This window comes from Dreissena polymorpha, chromosome 5 (assembly GCF_020536995.1).
Source record: "Dreissena polymorpha isolate Duluth1 chromosome 5, UMN_Dpol_1.0, whole genome shotgun sequence".
In the NCBI taxonomy this organism is placed as follows: Eukaryota; Metazoa; Mollusca; class Bivalvia; order Myida; family Dreissenidae; genus Dreissena; species Dreissena polymorpha.
The window spans coordinates 10,299,103-10,312,698 of record NC_068359.1 but is presented as its reverse complement, the minus strand read 5'-3'; the positions used below and the strand labels follow the sequence as shown (position 1 = coordinate 10,312,698).

General features: G+C 35.2%; 1 protein-coding gene across 3 annotated transcripts in view; it reads left to right on the top strand.

The window, feature by feature from the left end:
* Positions 1–11,096, top strand: part of LOC127880979 (uncharacterized) — a 37,621-nt gene extending 26,525 nt beyond the window's left edge. Inside the window, exons 1-2 of one of the 3 annotated variants that reach the window (XM_052428533.1) lie at positions 136–303; positions 6,669–11,096. In XM_052428533.1, coding sequence (XP_052284493.1) covers positions 6,817–8,484 — 1,668 coding nt within the window. In that variant the 5' untranslated portion in view covers positions 136–303; positions 6,669–6,816 and the 3' untranslated portion in view covers positions 8,485–11,096. Of the gene's footprint in view, positions 1–135; positions 304–4,151; positions 4,365–6,668 lie in introns of those variants that run through there. The other 2 variants (XM_052428535.1, XM_052428534.1) reach the window with 2 other exon arrangements.
* Positions 11,097–13,596: the final 2,500 nt, after the last annotated feature.

Sequence of the window (13,596 nt, the reverse complement as noted above, 5' to 3'; positions counted from 1 at the left end):
GCGAGGCTCATATATATTACTTAACTCTCCACTGCATGTATGGACAAAAATCGTGTAATGTCCCTTTAATCTGCATAAACGTTGAATACATTTTATTCGCTACAGTTTACATAAAGGCATGTTGGACGTGCGATCATTTGATCTCCCGATTTGCTTGTGAACTGACGTTAATAGTCTTGAGAAGTAATTGATAACAATGTTTTGCTACAGATATGCAGTTTGTACGAGTAATGCATTGACTTTGAAAACAATGCTGTTAAAGGAAAAGCACTCGGATCTTAAAGTAATTAAATTCTGCAAAAGGTAACATCTAAAACTTGGACGATATTAATGACATGTGAATAATTAAAGGGATCTTTTCACGCTTTGGTAAATTGACAAAATTGAAAAAAGTTGTTTCAGATTCGAAAGTTTTCGTTTTAGTTATGATATTTGTGAGGAAACAGTAATACTGAACATTAACCATGCTCTAATATAGCCATTATATGCATCTTTTGACGATTTTAAAACCTAAAAATTATAAAGCGTTGCAACGCGAAACGATTGAATAATTTGGAGAGTTCTGTTTTTGTCGTTAAATTTTGTGAAACTACGAAGATTGCTTATATAAGGTATAAAATACGTCAAAAATGTGTACTCGGCGGAATAGCTCAGTAGGCTAAAGCGTTTTTACTTCAGGACTCTGGCAGGACTCCAGGGGTCACTGGTTCGAAACCTGCTCCGGGCAATGTTCTTTTCCTTTTTTTAAATTTTTTCTTGATTTTTTACTGGAGCTTTTACGATCCAATGTTTACATTTATCAATATAAAGCATTTAATGAATAAGTTAAAAAAATGCCAAAATCTGTGAAAAGGCCCCTTTAAATTTAATAAGTATATATATTGAGCCTTGTTCTGAGAAAACTGGGCTTAATGCATGTGCGTAAAGTGTCGTCCCAGATTAGCCTGTGCAATCCGCACAGGCTAATCAGGGACGACACTTCCCGCCTAAACTTGATTTTCGGTAAAGAGGGACTTCCTTGAAAACTAAAAATACCATAAAAGCGGAAAGTGTCGTCCCTGATTAGCCTGTGCGGATTGCACAGGCTAATCTGGGTCGACACTTTACGCACATGCATTATGCCCAGTTTTTTCAGAACGCGACTCATAAAGAGTTTTTGCATTATTGTTATTAATCTTTCGATGAACATAGATTGCGGGTTTCGATGCGTAAGAACGAAATGTTTATTAGCTGCGCATACAACGACAAATCGTTGAATTTTGGCCGGCAAACAACTTTGATGAAATAAATTGTTATATGTAAACAGGAACTGACAGTTATTGTTGCAACTGAAATGCGAATTATATCGTAAACGTATGTGCTTTAATATGAACACATACACATACAGACTTATATCTGTTTATTTGATAATTTTAAAACGAGAATTCGTATTGAGGATATTCGCGTAACAGCCAAGTTTATCAACACGCCTATGCCGAGACATAACAATTGACTGCATGATCTAAAACTGATTGCTTTGTGTTAAAGAACTCTTAAAAACAGTGTGTATTAAGACCAGTCAGTTTCAAATTAGTACGGATAATTCGCGTTTGGACAGTTAATTTATATGTTTTATGCCCCGAAGGAGGGCATATAGTGATCGAACTGTCCGTCTGCCCGTCCGTCCGTCTGTCTTTCTGTCCCACTTTGCGTTTAGGTTTCGAAAAATGCTCATAACTTCTATGTCGCTTCAGATAGCAACTTGGTATGTGTATCTCATGCATGTGTATCTCATGGAGCTGAACATTTTGAGTGGTGAAAGGTTAAGGTCAATGTCATCCTTCAAGGTCAAAATAAAAAATTAAATCAAAGGGGAGTAATAAGCTTTAAAGGGAGATAATAATATGTACCTGCCAAATGAAAAAATAAATAAAAATAAATGAAAGCGGCGCAGTAGGGGGCATTGTGTTATTGACAAACACATCATTCTCTTGCTATTTCATTTTCACTATTTTTCTCTGTTATTGTGTTTTATCAATAGATAAATGATAAAAAGAATCTATAAATGAGAAATAAACCACGGGTGTGATGCAGCTAAGAACTGTGAAGAAAAAAGGAATTCGCGACATTTGATCGCACGGATATAACTGATTATCTTTCACAAAGATAACCCACAATCTACGCCTTATAGCTTTTTCAAAGATATGTCTAGCTCCACATCTGCCTGTCCTTGTTGGCTGACATTATTTTACTAATTCTATTATATGAGTTGCGTTCTGAGAAAACTAGGCTTAATGCATGTGCGTAAAACGTTGTCCCAGATAAGCCGGTGTAGTCCGCACAGGCTAATCAGGGACGACACTTTCCGCCTAAACAAGATTTCCGGTAAGAAGGGACTTCCTTTAAACGAAAAATACCAAAAAAGCTGAAAGTTTCGTCCCTGATTAGCCTGTGCGGAATGCACAGGCTAATCTGGGACGACACTTTATGCACATGCATTTTGACCAATTTTCACAGAAGGAGACACATATAACTGCCAAGTATTGAGCCTTGCGTCTGTCCGTGAATATTCATCAAGTTACGTGTTCAATATTTCTGTCTGGATCTTTGAATGAAATATACCGGCAAGAAAATGCTCGATATACAATACATAGTATTTATAAATAACATAACATAACACATCTTTATTCTGGCATAAAATAGCACAATGCATACTTATAGCCAAGAATAGAGTTATAGCGTGAACAGTGAAAGGAACATGAAATATTAAAACATTTATCTGAAAGGGATTAACAGAGATGTAAGTTCTGTGCAATCAGAATTTGCATATTACATATTATATTTATTTACAACAATAACAACAGCATTTATTTGCATGTAGGTGACTTCTAACCTCAAGCATTATTGTGTGAAATAATATACGTATACAACTTTATATAACTTTATAAACATACAAATGCTCTTTTAAAATTAATATATAACTTTATATATGGTAAAGCTTTAATTTTTAGCTCACATGTGCCAAAACGTACTCAGTATGAGATAAGAACTCGCCTTTTGTACCTAGAGCGTCGTCCTAGAACTTTTCATTCAAACAACATCTCCTCTTTAACCCATTTATGCCTAGTGGACTCTCCCATCCTTCTAAATTGGATCAATTTATTTCCAAAATTAGGGGTGTCTAGTATATTTATTTCTATATTTACAATATTTTTTACAAAAATTCCTTCAAGCAAACAGCGCAGAACCTGATGAGACGCCGCATCATTAGGCGTCTCATCTGGGTCTACGTTGTTTGCAAAGGCCTTTTTTTCTAGACGCTAGTCATAAATGGGTTAACAGATTTTCACCGAAATTTTTCGGGAAAGAACCTTGGGCGACCCTCTTTAGAAGATGTTCAAATCATTGAAATCGATTGCATATGTAGGGTAAATGTGGTAAAATATTTATCTTTTTATGAAAAAACTGAAACCTTAAGGCTCACAGGTGTAATATTTTAGTACGTAAAATTGTATAGTTGTCAGGAACAAAGAGTGCTCAAATCATGATTTTGACATTTTTATTGACTTATTGATTATTGTGTAACTTTTAAATCAGTTGTCCTGTAAAAAGTTTGTTCAAATCATGCATGCCCCTGAGTTCGAAACCCGATTTTATTTTTTTTAACATAGAACAGTGGTCCTCAAATAAGTTTGTTCCAATCGTAAACCTGGGGTCAAAGTCGATCTCCCCGGGGGTAAAATGTTTAATTTTGTTCTGTCGAAGTCGCAAGCAACATATTTGTATTCATGAACGATCAGCATTCCTACAGGTTGTACTCTATCACTTCATCGTTTACTTACTTTAATTTTATTTAAGAGTTATATTAAAAAGGTGTAAACGGGACACAACACTAATGTGCAATTCAAAACCTATCATTTTATATCAAGCTTTTTGTTTTTAACAAATTAGTGTATACACGTATTTATATTGGTACCCGGAGATATATATTATCATAAACATGTTATGAACAGCAATATTTATTTATTTATTTTGCATACACTCTACATGTGTACACCTTTGACATTGATACACGGCACGTATCTAATTGTTAGTTATACATTACTAAGTTGCTTCATTCCGAACATTTTTATCGTCACGTAAAAAATATGTTACGGTCCATAAGAAGTAATTTATTTGGATCGAGTAATACATTATATGCATTCCGTATTAATCTTATTTGAATATCATTTTACGGTACGTTGAGCAAGTTTTACTACGTTGGTAAAACAGTAAAAGCGTATGTTAGTTAGTTAAAACTAAACTAAACATAATATTATGTCGTCTGTAATGAGTGAAGGGGTTAAGGATACTGTGTACGTGTAACGCGACTCTGGTTTCGCCGAGTAAGTAAACAAAAAAGTGCTTACATCTATTCTTATTTATATTTTAAGCGATCTGTTTTTCAATGATATAAATATGTTAATCTAAATCAATCGATATAATTATAAGCGATATTGAAATTTATACTAATCTACCATATGTAAACAAATACAGTTTTATAAGAGCATTTGTATGTTTATAAATGTGTTTTGGAGAAATAATAGGCACGACAAAATATATCTGACAAATAACATTTTTATTTTCGCTTCAATATCCGATTTATTGTCCTAAATAACCGGTTTTCATTGCATATACCCGCCCTACTCTGGATCAGCTGACGATTTATTGTATAACTCAATAAACAAATCTTTAACCTTTACCCTCTATCTTACGGAGGACTCCGGAGAAAGTCGATTGCTGGATCAGCAGACGATTTATTTCATAAATATATGAAGATACAGCCTATCTTACGGAGGAATCCGAGATAGCCGATGTATCACGATTGCCGCTTGTACGTTCGTTTTGTTAGATATAGATATGGTTTTGCGTTCATTAATGATTGATTTGGCATATGCTAACCGTCAGATATTTAATACAAAAAGCAGGGCGGGTTTAGAAGGGATATCTGTTTTTGCATACGTGCATGGACGCTAAAAACGTTTCGTTGCACACTTGAGATTTTGTTTGCGTCACAAGGACCTTTAATTTCAATAAAATATTGTTATTTTAACCTGTTGTGATATTTAAATGCCTCGTGAAAAGAAGGTGTTGCCTCTTCAATCGGGTAATCCAGTCCATGTACTGATCCACAATGAAATCACAGGTGTTGGGTGCGTGGTCAAGTCACTTTAACACTATCAATTTGCCATAAATCAACATGTTTTATCATTCTGAAAAAAAATATTCTGATATGATATACATATGTACATATCATATCAGAATATTTTTTTCAAAATGATAAAAAATGTTGTTTTATGACAAATTGATAGTGTTCAAGTGACTTGGACACGCGCCCAACACCTGTGAATGAAGTCTCTTATCCTTGACTGACATCTACGTACAGTCGAATAAGAACATATTGGGTGCACAGTGTAATACCAGCAGTGTATTGATCTCGCCTGATAAGAGTCCTCAATATTTACCTAGGCATTGATTGCAATTATTTTTTCTTATGCGCTGCATATCTCCCGTAGTATCGAAGGTATTTAAATACCACATTGCACATGTATGGATGACATGGAAAGGAAGTGCAGAGGACAAGAATCACGACCTTTTTTACAGTATTTTTGTATTTATGTTAATGTTGGTCATTCATTGTTTAGTTCGTTTTTTTTTATTGGAACATAACTCTATAAGTATATAAGGTATCCAAATAAGTCTCCATTTAATGATAGGTGGCTTTAACAGGAACGACAAGTACAAGCACCATCAGTTGTTCTATAGTATTTTAAGAGTTATAGCCCTTCGGTTATTTTTCATGTGTGATCACAGATTCGTACGTTTTGAAGACATCACTAGTTTTGAGCTAACTCTAAAGCATTGATGGTAATCTTACAAAAGAACATTTAATGTTAAGGTATTATTAGGTGCACTGAGAGGCAGACATTGTACAAAGATCACGATTCTCTCCTTAGAATCAATCAGTTATTTTTCTTTGTCAATTTTCGGTTTTTTTAGGTCAAAACCGAGTTGACATGCATCATCATAGTTCATCGACAGCACTGACTTGTTTTAGAAGAGATATGGGGGGGGGGTCATTTTTAGAAGAGATATGGGGGGGGGGGTCATTTTTAGAAGAGATATGGGGGGGTCATTTTTAGAAGAATTAAACACACCCTTTAATATAAAGGCAAGACGTTATTAAAATCACAAATCGGACGCAAATAACGGACACATATTTTGCTATAAAATGTAATCAGTGTAGGGACAGTATGCGTGTTTCTAACCTGGGTACCTGTCAATACACAGGAGTGTTATACAAAGAATTTTGGAGAAGTGGGTGTGGGTGAGGGGTGGAGGGTGGGGCAAAAAGAGAACGATTAAAGTAGGCCTCAAATATACGATATTGTACTTCAATGTACTGGTACCTTATCAGATCCTCTTTAGCAGTGATAAGTACATACATGCTATTGAAACACAAAAGCTTTTTAAGTAAGCTGAGAGAAATGATGACAGATATGAATAAAAAGATTGTTTAGTGATTTAGCTGCACGGAGTGACAAGACCTTTAAGAGACGAGTGCCCAAGTAGCAAATGATCTCCGGTAAAAGCCCTCATAGAACGTTTTCTATGTGGTATATTAACACTGTATCGACTTTTATTTCCAGGGACGTCCACAGCTGACTATGGCAGGCGAGGTATTTGAAACTAACACGTGAACATTCCACAGCACTTAACACCAAAATATTTAAAACCCGCGTTCACCAGAACAGGCTCTTTAGTATAAACGCGGCATGTTCCCTTCCCAATAAGATAATGTCGAAACAACCACCTTTTAATGAAAAGACGGCGAGTAACAATGCTGCATCAACAACACAAAAACTTCAGATACTCTCTCCCATAAGCTTGATCAATCCAACACGAAAACAGTCAACCGAACAACATGATGTCAAACAAACGGAAATTAATGCGATCACAAATGACGGGGTCGAATTGCTTAATATCAACTCGAGCTTTTCAGCTACCGATAACAGTCGTTGCCTCAAAGTACATCGCAAACTTGGTGCCATTGAAAATATGTATTTCCAGTACTCGAAACAGGGAGCGGAAACCATTTGCCTCATGTTCCAACTGAAAACTGATTACAACATAACACCGAATCTGGCAGAGCTTGCTTTCATACTTTTGAACAAAAGACACCCTCTGTTGAGGTCCTCAATTACCACAGTACTTGGACCCCCGAACTTGAATCAATACAATTTAGTCCAGGTCACGCCAGCATTCTACGATTTTCTGGTCGTGAAAAGAGGGAAATGGTTGGACGTTTTACTCGATGAAGCAGCCGTGAAATTTGACGACAGGCGGTTTCCACTTTTTAGATGTAGATTATTGATTTCTAAGGAAGATACAGAGAACAGACCCAAGGAATCAACATCACCAGGGGACAAACCATTCACTTCCCGGTTCTTGTTTATCGCGCATCACTCAGTCATGGATGGAGGTTACATCATGTGGGTTTTTCAGGATTTCGTAACTTTCATGGACGCCATCGCAACTGAACGCAATATCTCGACAATACCCGAGTTGCCATTTCTCCCTCAGGTAGAAAGCGTGTTAACTTTTCCTTCAGCCATTGAAAGTGCAATACTTACCAATAACGAATCATCTTATCAAACATCATTTTCAATTAAAGTCTGTGACGATGCGTCCAATTCTCAAGTTCTTCTGGACTACAATAAAAAATTCGCTGATAATATCCAGACTTTTAGTTCAGAACCGAGAAACGGTTGCCTTACTTTCAAAATGTCTGAGTCAGAAACTCTGGCATTTTCGAAAGCTTGTCGTAGCCACGGATGCAAACCAAAAGGTCCGCTTGTAACTGCCAGCATCATGGCATTACTAGAACTAATTTATGGCCAATTTGGGGATGTGGAGATACCACTGGAGTATATTGTAGACTTCCGGCGCTTCTGCAACTTCCCTGCCCTCGGTACGGAGGTCCCAAACTTCACCGGCGTCGCCGCGCTCCATGTCCCAATGCTCGCGACATTTCGGCGTCAAACGGGACCGGTTTCTGGACAAGAATTTTGGGATATTTCAAAAATCGTCGAAGATTTTCTCGTGACGAGCATAAGCTCTCGTAGGACCTACGATTTTTTGCAATCGATTATCCAACGCGATAGAGAAAACTCTATTCCAACCACAGAAAAGGGTAAAGCGCCCTATGTGTTGAGTATTTCAAACATGGGGATATGCGATGCAGGCCTAAATGCGGATCTTAGGCAACGAGTGCATTTGGCGGATCTTCACGGTCATTCTACGGTTCTTGTGGATGACATGCCTCTGTTTTTCATGACAACGTTCCTTGTGAACAACCAGTTGTGTGGCAACTCGAGTTACTGCCAGGAATACACGTCAAAAACCACCTGCGAACAGTTCATCAATATGTTCAGAAAATACCTGACCATACATTCAAAACTTTGATAATGTTTATTCTTTTTCGTCTAATTGGTTTAGATTTTTATGTTTTTGGATATCAAATTCCGTTTTTTAAAGATATATACTTTCAAATAGATTTTTTTGGATATCAATTTTTTTTTTTAAACGTATAGTTGCAAATAGGTTTTTTTGGATATCAAATTCTCTTTTTAAAAGATGTATACTTGCAAATAGAAACCTCATGGTGTGTCTCATATTCAACTATAAACTTTTAATCAATATTATTTAGAAATGTGTTCCGTACGATATTCTTCATTTATTGTTCAATCAATTTTCACGTATAACACAGAACAGCTCCAATACACAAAGCTGGCTGTCGACACATTTCCTATTTTTTACATGTTAAGTATGGGGACTTTTTAAGTTTAACGTATAGCAAAATGACAATAATTAAACAAAATACATGTATGCATGATATTCAAACATGCAGCACATCATTATTAAGAAACATATAAAAGCGATTTCCGATTTAAATATATATATCAAAATCGGAAAGAATAAAGCGTTTGCAATGTTTTTCACAACAATTGTTTCGAACACAAAGTTTAAAGCAAAATCTCATTGAAAATAACTCAGTGATGCAGTGGTAGCGCAATTTTTTTTCTCCGACAGATCCCGGGTTCGAACCATAATTGTTTTCTCCTTGATCGTAGCAAATGCATTAAGTTACATTAAAACAAATGCTCAAATATTTGAACACGTCCCTTTTTACTTTTACAATAATATTAATATTTTCTTGTTAAGTCACTTCTTCATTTAGAAAATATTTTGATATCAGAAACAGTATAAATGCTCTTCAGCTGGAGGTGCAAATGTGTTGCTTACTCATGTTAGTTAACAAAAGTATATTATAAATCGGACGGCTCGAATTCTCGATGGCTCGAACTATTGTTGTCGGTCCCGGCGAGTTCGAGCCATCGGGTTGCGACTGTACATTCCACAACAGGTACAGTTCTACGCTTATTATAAAGAGAGCCGAGGTACAAACGCTTTAATGCACGTATTATTGTTATCGCTCCAATTTATACAAATAAAATTGATGACAATTTCATACTTAAACATGACAGAAGAAAAAAATCTATTATAAAGCTCCCCCACGCTTATCTCAAAATTCACTGTCTGCACTAAAATAATTGACTTGCGAAAACGACATATTGATTCGGAAGACGTATAGACCCTTTCAGTTATTCCTGTTTTTAATTATCTCCCGTGTGTGACGTCATTCGAGGATTTTCGAGTGAATCGAGAGTTGGTGTTCGTCAGTGATTCCATACGTCTGAACGAGTGTTACTAGATTACCGTATAATGTTGATACGACCAGCGCCACACCATCAATAAAACAAAGATAATGATTTTTTAAAAGGGGGACAAAATAGAAAAAATTTGAAGTTTAGACCCGGGGGGATAACTTCACAAATTTTAGGGTAGGGGTGTCCCGACGAGACTTCCGAAATGTGACCCATTTTTATACCGGAACTCTAATAAAGTTGACCCATTTTGATACAAGAATTTTGAAAAAGCAGACCCATATGTATAAAATACCATTGAGAAAGTGGACCCATTTCAATACAATAATTTTGATAAACTGGACCCATTCAATTCCACACATAATCAAAATTTTCTACTAAACATATATTAGATCTATTATCACAATGACAGAGTATAATTCCGTGTACACATGTAACGTTAGCGTAATTCCGATATAATTTTCATAAATAATTTGCAGTAACTGCACTTATCCCGGCACTTTTAGATTGTGTTACGCGGATTGTAACGATTTCGTCACTTAATATATGACGTATGTTAATATATGACGTCACAGTATAATCTTGGTAGATCAAGCATCAGATAAAAACAGGCAAGTTACTGCCCGGAGTTACTGCATCTTTCTCGCTACTGAAATTAACTTTGTGATACCCATTTATATACAAGAAGGACAAGTATCATACCCATTTTGATACTGATACTTTCAAATCTATATGTATTTATATACAAGCAAGTTTCTGATTTCAATACCCATATCAATACTTAGATGCTCAAAACCATACCCATACCGATAATTTTAGTCGAAAAACACACCCCATAAAATCGGCACACCCTTATACACCTGTATATAGGAAGTTAACCCCCCCCCCGGGAATTTAGATTTCAAGGAAATGAGCTAGAAATTGTAAATAAATTTACATATCTTGGAATATTATTCACAACGGGTGGATCCTTTTCAGCAACATATGATGCGCTTTCAGGACAGGCCCTTAAAGCAAAATAAGTTAAAAACAAGTTAAAATAAAATTTACAAATATCTCAGCTAGACATAGTCTCGAATAATTCGATGAGCTTATTGAACCAGTTTTAAGTTATGGTTGTGAAGTTTGGGGATTAAGCAATAGCATCCAAAGTGAAAGAATACACCTACGTTATTTCAAACAGGTACTTGATGTCCGATCTCAAACACAAAATTATTTCATTTTCGGAGAACTTGGGCGTAAACCCCAAATAAATAAACAAATCGTGTATGTTTTAAAATATTGGTCAAAAATACAAATGTATTACAATCTGATAATGTTAAATATATTAAAATTGTTTATGATATGTTATTACATGCTCTTGAACTTTATCCCGAAAACAATTATTGGGTAAAATATGTAAAACATATATAAACCCATTTATGCCTAGGGTCTAGAAAAAAGGCCTTGGCAAACAGCGTAGACCCAAATGAGACGCCGCATGATGTTTGCTTCAAGGAATTTCTGTAAGAAATATTTCTAAATATAGAAATAAATAGACTAGACATCCCTAATTTTGGAAATAAATTGATCTAATGTAGAAGGATGGAAGAGTCCACTAGGCATAAATGGGTTAAATACTCTAGGTTTCGGTGAGTCGTGGTATTTTTAGGGAGTAGGAGACGTTAATTGTGTTATATCCATTGCAAAACAACGCATATCTGATATATGCGTTCAGCATTGGATTACCGAGTTACAACAAACGACAATGGTTAAAAACTACTGCATTTACGAACATTTTAGATTTCAGCCTTATCTCAAATTTGTAAATAATTCAAAATTTATATTCGAGTTTACGCGTTTAAGAGTATCTGCTCACAGACTTGGATTCGAAGCAAGACGATGGCACAAGCCTGAAAAGACACCGTATGATAACAGAAAATGTTAAAACTGTAACGTTCTCGAATATGAGTTCCATTTCTTACTCGAATGTCCAGTTTTTAATAGTCTTAGAAAACAATATATGCACAGATATTATTGGAATCACATAAATATGTTAAAATGTATCGAACTCTTAAAGACTGACAACGCAAAAACAATTAAAAATATTGCAACATTTATTTTCAAAGCAGCTAAATTGAGAACTAATTGTATGATCAATCGTTTCGCTCCATATATTACTGTCTATTTGTAGTCATATCAATAAAAGCTGTATGGAAGCACATAATTAGAACATTCAAGTTTATTTGAATAAGATACGACTATACAATATGCAAATTATATACCTACCTTAAATTAGAACGTAACGGTAAACAGTGTATATATATATATATATATATATATATATATATATATATATATATATATATATATATATATATATATATATATATATATATACATGTTTTTATATACATGTCTTTGGAGTTGCAAATTCCTTTTATTGTAAATTCTAAATTTATATTGCTAAACATTATATATGTATATGCATGTATGCCATTTACCACTGTTGACTTCATTGTATGTTATATGTATATGCACTCATGTGCTTCAAGCCTAGTGTATTCTGAAATGAAACCATAAAACCATATTTTCAGTAATTTCGCAGATGTCACATATATTAAACCATACTTAAAACCTGTATCGTTAAACATCTGAATGGCGTAGTTTATATTTAAAGTATTTGGGACATTATTTGGTGATTTGTATGATTTATTATATATTCCTCTAACAAACCAATGATTGTGTTCATGTTTATAACATCGTCCTATATCAACATGTATGTATATAGTTTTGGTTTCATTGGCTATGAAATTATGAGTTCCGAAAATACACCAAAAAGAAACCAGAACGACACTAAACACAATACCATCAGAATAAGAATAATGAGGTGGCTAATATCTACCATTCCGCTTTGTTTTCTCTTTGGGTTTGAAGGGTGCAGACACGACAACACGCTAGATTACCTCCGCGCACAGATTTGACTGGAACCAACATAGCTGGATCGAATCCCTGCCTCCATAACCTACCACGTGATGATAGCCGAGCCATGTAGTACAATACTTGTACTGTTGTTATTATAACTTTTTTTTAATTAAGGTAATTTATTTTTCGGCGTTAGCTGTATACGCCAGCTTTTCACCTTAGCCTGACCTTTGTTAGCGTCCAATAGAATTCAAATAAAACTTACCGCGGCCAAGTACAGATGAATACACTTCATTGACTGCATTGGCTGATTTGAGAATACGACCAGAACATTGGAAACATGTCCGCGTCTTTGTAACACTGTTTTACTGCGTGTTCAGCATGAAACAATTTTATATCTAATGAAAAGGCTTAATAGATAGAACAGTTTTACACTCAATCTCGACATCTATACAGTTTGTGCGTCCACCTTTTATTTTCAGAAGATTTTCAGCGCGAGAACTTTTGCACTTAAAGGCTTTGTTCTCATATTTAGTACTAACTTCCATATTCCTGTCAACATGTTAACATGTTAAAGTATAGAGAGCAGTGGAAGCGAAGACTCACTTTAATGCATTGCATTTCAACTCGCGAGGTATATCGGGTCAATCTGCGGCCACTGTGTGTGAATGTCAGAGTTTACATACAGGTCATCGCTGCGTCTATGTGCTGATCGGAGTTCGCGGCCAGGAAAATAATCGTTACATAATAAAGACGCTATAGCGTGAACTAGGTGAACTGGAATTTTCTTTATACCAGACAAATGTTAAATGAAGATATCCAGCGATATCATATGGTATGTCAATAATAGATTCTTTATGTGTTTTACAACAATACCATGATAAATATTATTTTTAATTAATTTAACAAGAATTATGCCATCATATTGGCTAATGAATTAAGCATG